The sequence below is a fragment of the Micrasema longulum genome, unplaced genomic scaffold (assembly GCF_059751315.1).
Source record: "Micrasema longulum isolate JH-2025_06_02 unplaced genomic scaffold, ASM5975131v1 h1tg000632l, whole genome shotgun sequence".
Lineage (NCBI taxonomy): Eukaryota > Metazoa > Arthropoda > Insecta > Trichoptera > Brachycentridae > Micrasema > Micrasema longulum.
The window spans coordinates 834,191-843,474 of NW_028277828.1; the positions used below are offsets into that span (position 1 = coordinate 834,191).

At 33.0% G+C, this 9,284-nt stretch overlaps 2 protein-coding genes across 3 annotated transcripts in view; one reads left to right on the top strand and one right to left on the bottom strand.

The window, feature by feature from the left end:
• LOC148280011 (uncharacterized) overlaps positions 1-197 on the top strand; it is a 48,844-nt gene extending 48,647 nt beyond the window's left edge. The window contains exon 3 of the mRNA XM_088229066.1: positions 113-197. Coding sequence (XP_088085192.1) covers positions 113-197 — 85 coding nt within the window. The remainder of the gene's footprint in view (positions 1-112) is intronic.
• The window catches only part of LOC148280010 (ciliary microtubule inner protein 2B-like), a 90,786-nt gene extending 82,170 nt beyond the window's left edge, over positions 1-8,616 (bottom strand). For both annotated transcript variants that reach the window (XM_088229075.1, XM_088229074.1), the window contains exon 1: positions 8,300-8,616. In XM_088229075.1, coding sequence (XP_088085201.1) covers positions 8,300-8,370 — 71 coding nt within the window. In that variant the 5' untranslated portion in view covers positions 8,371-8,616. The remainder of the gene's footprint in view (positions 1-8,299) is intronic.
• Positions 8,617-9,284: the final 668 nt, after the last annotated feature.

A 9,284-nucleotide genomic window follows, 5' to 3' on the forward strand; every position in this document is an offset into this window, starting at 1 on the left:
CATCCGAAACTATGATGATCAGTATGGGCAAGAGGACATATTAGCATATTTAGAACGAATATATTAATTTTAAAAAAATAATAAAAAAACAGATGATTGCTTACTTCTGCAGGGGAGAAACGAGGGGGCACGGCCGCGCGGTTAGCGGTGTATCAGACTCCCCCCCCTCCCCCCTTGTTTCACCACTGCAGAAGTAAGTAACCATTTGTTGTTTTTATACTTTATTTATTAAAATTTTATTCGTTCCGCAAAATTATTTTAATGTACCAATATGTCTTCTTGCATACTGATCATCGTGGTTTTGGATGTGAGAAGGTTTAAAAAACACCGGTAGAAAAAAAGATATGCGTATATTGCAAAATTTATTTTATCATAATTTTTTTTTTTTTTTTTGTTTATTTTTCCATACTGTTACATATTATGCATGTATTAAATTACATATTTTATACATTATATTTATTAAACATTAGAAGAGAAAAAGAGAAAAAATACATATTCTAAAAATAAACATAGCCTTAAATTTGGAAAAAATGCCCACAAAGACTTAAAACGTCTGAGCGTGGGCCATTCCTTTTTTATTGTTTTTGGTGAATTTTTTGGTATACAAACACAAATATGACAATGCCAAAAAATCATACAGAAATAACAGGAAAATGACATAAACAATGTAATTAAGACATCAAAGTTAAGAATATGCTGTTGTACGACTCTTTCACAATAGGTGTATATCATAATATATTGTTATGAGCGATTGCGGGTTAACGGCGCATTGGAATACACTTTATTCCCGATATAAATTTACCTTTTTATTTAACTTTTCTGGTGCTCGAAAAATAAAGATATGACCATTAAGAGAAATATGAGAATCTACAAAGCACGCGTAAGACCAATAATGACACATGCGTTGAACTAAGGGCAGACGCAGTCAGGACTAAACAAGTACTAAGAACTTACGAGATGAAGACACAGGATAGTAGCAGACTATTTTAATTTATTTATTTAATACGTGACACGAAAAAAAAATAGCAATATAATTTAATTGTGATAAACATGGTAAAATAAATATCTCTCATCTCTGAACTTTCTTTCGTTAACACGAAAGATGTCGATATCCGAAGAGATACAGTTTAGTAAAGACATTGCTCTTCCTACTGGCATTACCATTGGCAGGCTGGTTCTGCAAGAAGAAAGATAAAACAGCTTAACCTGCCTATGTCTAAGGTAGTTAGTATGAACATAAAGAAAAATACTCTTTATTACACCCGAGTTTATTTTATTTATTTATTTAGTCACACTATTTATCAAAATACAATTCCATGTTCACTTTGCCCAGCTAACAAGGGTACATACCCCGTTCCAAGCTAGGCAATTATATTTTAATATATTATAATAGTTAACAAATTTATATAGAGCACAGACAAACAAAATATAAACTTATTCGGATACACATTTTGATTCATATACATACAGACATACACATATATATATAATATATACACATATATACACATGTACATACACACACACGTACATACACCCATGCGCATACACATACATACATTCATAAAAACATAGACAATTTATTTATGCGAAACTTCATGGTTGTCATCTATAAATATATATTTTTTAAATTATTCCTTATTTTTTATATTTGATTTTTGACATCCAGTAAGATTCTCTAATCCGTGGCATGCATCAACTTTTCTGACTCCCTACGACCAATGTCATGAAAGAGCGAGGTCAACACCTTCCGTAACTTGACAACACTCCCGTCTTTCCACGATTCTGGCAAAAGGTTATGGACCTTTTTGCCTACGTAATAGTGTTGTCTCGATGCCAGAACAGTGTTGACCCCTTCACTTAGTATCAGATCCCTATTATAGTATCGTGTATTATGGTTGTGGTTGACGCTTGGGTAAATGTCTCTATTTATGTGTGTAACCATTAACCTTCTCAATATATACTGTTGAATAATATTCAGTACTCTGAATTCTTTGAAGAGCAAGTCACTTGGATAGCGAAAAGTTGATCGCAATACCACGGATCAATCAGAAAAATACATAAGCAAATATGCATTTCTTCTTTTCTCCAAACTACTGTAGCCAAGAATTCCCAGTTTGAAATTTGACGGGTACAATCACGGATAGTATCAGTACTCCAAAACTCTGCCTGCCACATACTCAACGAGTGGCATGGGAAGTACATTTTTTTACATTTTTTTTTTTTTACATTTTTTTTTGCACCACGACAGGCCAGGAGGCCTAATTACAGTGGTGAATTACATCACAGAGCACCCAGGCTTGAGAAAAATCACATTTTAATTTTTGTGTTCTCACCGGGAATCGAACCCGGAACCTTCCGAGCGTGAATCAAGCGTCTTGACCACTACACCACGGAGGCCACCAAGTAGCGAGGAAAGGAGACAGAGACGTGGTGTGGCAACATTACTCGTCATGCTTGTCGGTTTTTTAAGCGCAAGGCAAAGGACCGGCAATATGAGTGCGAGTGGCTGGCCACATAATCTTGCGGTCGCAGTAGCAGTACGCATCGAGCGCTCACACAAGGCGTACGAGTCATTTTTGAATGATGTATATTTCTTTGTATGACATTAATATAATTAGCTATACTAAAAATGCATAGCGCGCACGCTGCCACAGTTTCATCGTCCATTGTATAGCAAAGACAAAAAACAAGTGCGGAGCGTCGCGGTTAATTGCGCGAGTAGAGCAGTGTGTGGACAGAGAGGGCAACATCGGCGAGAGGGCAACATCGGGCGAGAGGGCGGCAGCGCTAGGAGCATAGTTATGAGCAGCGCAAGGAGCATAGTGTAGCGGGGCTGTTGGAGTTCGCGCAAGGAACACCAGAACAAAAGAGATATGTAAGACTGAGGACATCGTAAGATGGAGCAAACAGCGAAAGACGGACCGGTATGGTCATGTCAAATAAATGGACTCCACCAGACTCCATTATATTGACAGACTATATTATATCCTCCGTGGTGTAGACGTCGAGACGCTTGACTCACGCACGGGAGGTTCCGGGTTCGATTCCCGGTGAGAACACAAAAATTAAAATGTGATTTTTCTCAAGCCTGGGTGTTCTGTGATGTAATTCACCACTGTAATTGGGCCTCTTGGCCTGCTGTGGTGCAAAAATAAATAATAAAATAAATCATTGCACTTGCCTCACGGGATTCGTCCTCGTGGAAGACCTCCCAAAAGATGGTAAGATGGAAATCCACCTCAGAGAACATACCACATAGGCTTATAGCAAGGAAGAAAAACACGATTTAACTTTTCACTGCCATAAAACAATGATTAACCATAAAGTAAGTATACCTATAAGGAGACGGGAGAGCTTAATCCACGGGTTCTCAACCAGTGGGGCGCGCCCCTCTTCGGGGGCGTAGAGCGACCCACACGGGGCGCGACGGCTCAAAAAATAAACTGCATTTTTTTTTTTAATGTGTTGAAATTGATCTTCGCGGTGCACTGACTACTATGAAGCCAAGGATTCACCAATTGCAGTCTCAGTGATCTCTTTCACTAATTATAATTATTCGTGCCACCTAAAATGGCAACATCGTTTGGTCAGAGGAGTCATATGTACCTTGCTCCGAAAAGTTACAATACTTTACCTCTTGATTCAAAATTTAATATAAGTGAACAGAAATTCCAATAATTTGTTAAAAAATGGCTTCTGAATTTGAGTCCCAAGAACTGCCTTGAGATGGTCACCCCACGATAACAGTAGTCTATTAATTTGAACTCGGAATTATTGTTGCATGTCTGTTATTTATAATTTATGTTTATATCTGTTCAGGGTTATTTATTATATTATATTTATTTATTATGTACTAGAACATAATGCTAAATAGTGTAAATGAAAGCCTCGACACGGATTATGCCCAGTGAGGTGTTCATAAAGAAAGGAAAAAATATAAAGTTTTATAAAACATTATTATTTATTATTTTATTAAAAACTAGCGAACCCGACAGATAGAAATTATAAAGAATCTGATTGGGATCCATAAAAAGCGAATGGTTTTTGTAAACATGCAAAAACAAACTTTTTTAAACACAAAAAAACATCTTTCCTTTTTTTTATATTCATTCTCGTCAAATGCAACCCTGGTAGGTCAATGAAAGAAAAATTTATGCTTCTAACTTTTTTTTACAGATTGGATTGAAAATTTTAATATCTACGAAAACGCGCAGCGCAAAGATCTACAATTCGATGAAAACCGCGCGTAATTCGGTTATGCTGTTTTGAAGGAGTTCAGTGACATCACACGTATAGAAGATTTTTATAAATAAAAATTAATAAATGATAAACTTTTGTAAGTTGATTATTGTTTTTTTAATTGACTTAAAATTAAAAATGATGTCGGGGGGGAGAGGGGCGTAGTGATTTTAGGAGAAAGTTGGGGGAGGCGCGCATGGTTTAAGGTTGGCAACCGCTAGCTTAAAAGGTTATTTAAAAGCGAAATTTTAAAAGTACTACTAGTCCTTTACAAACAAAATAAACAGTATTTTGAAGTCAGTAACGACCATCTTTAAACTGGGAGTATGCACAGTGTTCACTGAGGAGTGAAGTAACCAACATTGCGTGCTTGCATGACTTAGGTATTATTCTAACGATGATTATATTTACGGTAACTTCGGACATTAAATATAAATTAAAACAAAACAAATGCTGACAGCTTGAATCTCATTGTGGTTGCAATTTTAACGTCATTAATTATATCGTTATGCAGAATAATTGAACATCGTACCTATCTGCAGTTTTATTTTTGGTAAATGTGACGCTTGAGTTAGCCGATGATATTTTTATCGGAAATAAAAAATCGTATTTATTTACCGTATAATGAAAGAGATTTTTACTTTTTAATAATTATAATATTTTACGTTCGTCTCTTTAATCATGGAAATTTAAAACTTTTTGCTCCCGCTAGAAAACTATTTTCATTTTTCAAATTTATTAAGAATTTTTTTTTTAAAATTGATTTGAAATATTTCAAGGCTTTCTATTTTATTTATTGGTTTAGGTTAGTTCATTGTACAATAATTTCAAACCCTTGTATGTACAATTAATTTGTTTTTCTACTCATTGATAACGTTATCTTTTTTATCTCTAGTTTCGTATGTATAGCATTGTTAGTTATATTTGATTACAGTTTTTATTTGATTTTACCTCTTAATTACTTAACGAAGAAAAATTGCAATATTATACGTTATTTGTTGATTTACTGGGATTTTTTTTTCAGATTTTCTATATTTGAATATGTATTTGTTTAGAGTATTATTCTCATTGCCTTATTCTGTAGAATGTTTTTGATTTATATTTAAAAGTTAAAAAAAATACAATGTAAACATTTTATTACGTTTTTAAACTTAGAGAAATTGTAAGATTTTAATTTTGTGTTTTAACCATAATATAAATTAAATTAGACAAAAAAATCGATGAGAAAAATCTAATACAAATAAGTTTGGCATAATATAGGTTTGTGTAGCTAATATTTATTTATTATGTGGGTTATAAAGATGTCACCGTCTTATTTTCTGGGATTTTCGTCGATTGAAATCCTATGAAACACGTTTTTTTATAATCAAAGTTGTTTGTAGGTTACTTGTCTTATCCACAGATTCTAGATCTATTACATAATTACATTTCAGCGCTTACCTTCTGCCAGACAATAATGATATCAATACATCAAATATAATTTTGCATATGAATGTTCGTAGTATAACAGGTTTATCTACAATTACAACAAAAGTTATCAAAATACTTAATTAAAAATCAGTTTTCCCTCCTCAAATCACCAAGAAGAGAAACTTTTCAAGCGGTTATTTTCATGAAATAACGACAGTGTGCTAGATACGTATTTACACAAAATACAATGTGATAATACTTTGTAATTGAGTTAAAACAATAAAATAATAAAAGACCGCATACCTACTTGACTCACAATAAGTTAAATAAATGTGCTTTTAACCATTTCAGAAAATCGCTTCAAGTTTTTATATAGTTTTTCGCCAAAAACTAATTCAATATAATAATTCTAGATGTTTTAAATCGCCAGTTTTTTTATTTATAAGAATATGCATTATTATGTTTTTTTTCAATAATGATGCCTTTAGAATAACTTTTAAACGATATTAAAAAAATATTTTTCTTTTTACACCTCTCATTACGGTAAAATTCATAAATGAAATTATCAGTGGTTAATTGAAAAAATTGATGCTGTATCGATTTCTGACAACAAGAAAAAAGTAGGTATATCATGGAGAATTTATTGACTGCCGAAATCGGCTAGTTTTACCAATAATCAATTGACGGATGACAATGAGAAAGTAAAGTTCATCCCTACGGGAATTAGGATTTGAAAAATGTATTCTTGCGCGCGGTTAAAATTAGAGCATTAATTTGTAAGGCGAAGTTTCTTGAAAATGTATGAAAAAAGTCATGAAAAATATTTTTATAAAAACGAATTACTTTGCATGACGTCGCTAGTTCTTCCGAATCAACCAACAATAAGAGAGTTGTGATTGATTAACAGTTAACGGTAAGTCAACTGACGAATGACCGAGAAGAAGCGGAGAACTTGAGATGTCACATAATATAATTTTAAAAATACAAAACTTAAAAAAATCATATCGCTGGTAATACAATTTTAATGTTTGATTTAGTTTAATAGTCTATTAACGAATTAAAAATATTTTTTTAAAACCGCTTAATTTCCTCATTGAAAAGGGGTATTTTAGAAAAATAATATTTACGAACGTTATAAATACGATCTAATCGGGTGGAATACCAAATATCAGTAAAACATATTGTTATCAAACCTTATCGTTGCTTTATGGATGTTCATAAAACCTACCCTTAGGAAAAGTTGTTAATTTTTATGCAAAGTAGACGGTACGAAAATTTTGATGGGATCTGGGAACGTATTGTAATTGAATGAAAGCAGTTTAAGACAATTAATTTTAAGCGAAAAATCAAAATAATGGGTTTTGCATATTATCAGATATACTTTTATGGATGGCTTTGTATCTAAAAGTATTTTAATAAGATATTTTATTTAATCAACAATATTTTTATTCGTGTAACATAATTTCCTTAAGTAAAATCAACTCTTTGAATGCAGTGATCTTAATTATAATATTTTAATAATTAATTATAATTATAATAATAAGAATACGTATATAGTTTTATTCCACTTTTATTTATATATTTTTTTACCAGTGACCGGGTGTCGTCGTGACCGACATCGTCAGACTGGTGTCACAGACGGACATCACAGACAGACGTCACCAGTTTGACGATGTCGGTCACGACGAAACCCGGTCACTGGTAAATAATAAAAAAAATGAATAAAAGTGGAATAAAACTATAGACGTATTTTTATTATTATAATTAAAATGCAGTTCCACCAAGAAACGTCAGTAGAAAAACTCAATATATTAATTAATTATAATATTATAATTGAAGGCATAGTAAAAAAATACAAGTTTTGATTGGCGAATTCCTATTTACATGAAAATAAAGGTAAATATTTTTACAATGCAAAGAGAATTGTGAAAAAACTTATGCTTTTCGAATTATTTATTTATTTAATGTATTACATACAATAAATAACATTTATTACAGTCTTCATTACATTATACCTATATAAGTTTAATATTTTACTATTAAAAAATGGGGAAGCTCTTGTGCTTGGAGAGGTAATTGTGTGAATAACATACGAATGCCTATTGTAATTTATAGCAATAGTATTCTGACATTTTTCAAATGTTTGCAATCAAAAACTGGATTTCTCCCCCTGGGGAGTTATTAAGATAAACATATCACAACTGAGATGGATAATATTTTAGAGAAGGAAATATGTAGTTCTGGGTATTTACATAGATTATGGCTGGTCGTTGGCTGGTTTAAGTGGCCACTTTAAACACAGTAACATTTACAATTTTGCCCATGTTCGAACATTCATATTCCTTCCATTCTTCCATCTGTTGATTTTAAACCAGCCAATGACAGATCATATGCACTGTAAATGCCTGGACTTCCATATTTCTTTCTATAAAACATTCTCAATCTCTGTTATAATATGTTAATAATGCATATCGTAAAATATGCGCGAATGCACGACAGTAAAACAATATGAGAACAGTGAAATTTAAAAATTTAATGTGATTTTTCTCAAACCTGGGTGTTCTGTGCTCTAACTCATCACTGTAATTGGGCCTCCTAGCCTGTTGTGGTGCAATTTTTTTTATTGAATAGATAAAAAATAACTCACCCTGGCATAAGGCATCCATTTGTCTGGGACATGTAATTTAGTCGTTCTTTTCTGCTCACGTCAACCCACATTTTCGCGCTATATTCAAAAATCGAATCGAAAATGATCACTTCAAAATTAGACTTTTTCTATGGCGAGATCATATTATTATAATTTAAACCACTGCGTGAGGACGCTCTCATTTATTAATTCACTTTTGATTAAATGCAAATACGCTTTTCACTTGTGCACAGTATTCGGTCGTACGTGAATTAGATTGCAGATTGAGCTGCCACTTTCTAGAACACGTCCACCCTCAGTGGCGTTCGCTAACATACAAAATACGAGGCAGAAAAACAGTTGTTCAGCACGATCGCTCAAAGGCACAAGTTTTGTTTGTACTTTATTCGACTCCACGCTCCACGAAGCGGTACACAAATACGCTTCTAAAAAATGCCTACATTTTTATTCAACGTTTTCCTATCGGTCGGTCGCTGGATACTTGTTCAGAGTTTTTTCCAGCTGGAAAATGTTCTGTTGATTTTAACGATTTGATTACAGTAAAGTCGGAAGATTGACTTATTTAAAAAAAATTTACTTGGTAACCATGCAGGTAGTTCTGCCGCGCAACATAATATTTGTTATACACCTATACATAATATGTAGGTACAAAAGTAATAGGATTTTTAAAGTATTATACTGAATTAATGCAACTGAACTGATATTATTATTAAGATACGAAATTAGAGATTTTTGTTACAAAATATAATTTTCATATTTTTCTTAACTTCGTACATGCCTAAGTCATTTCATGAAATTTCACCCTTTTGAGCCTCAAAAATGTTTTTGCTGTTTGGAGCAATCTAAATATAATAATGAACCGGGGCTGTGGTCCCATGGCTGGTGTCGCGGACCCAGGTATCAGAGGTCCGAGCATCGCAGCACGTTCTACCACAACTTCCCAGATAGCAGTTTAAACTTGCCTCAAGCTTGTATCAAGTTTGAA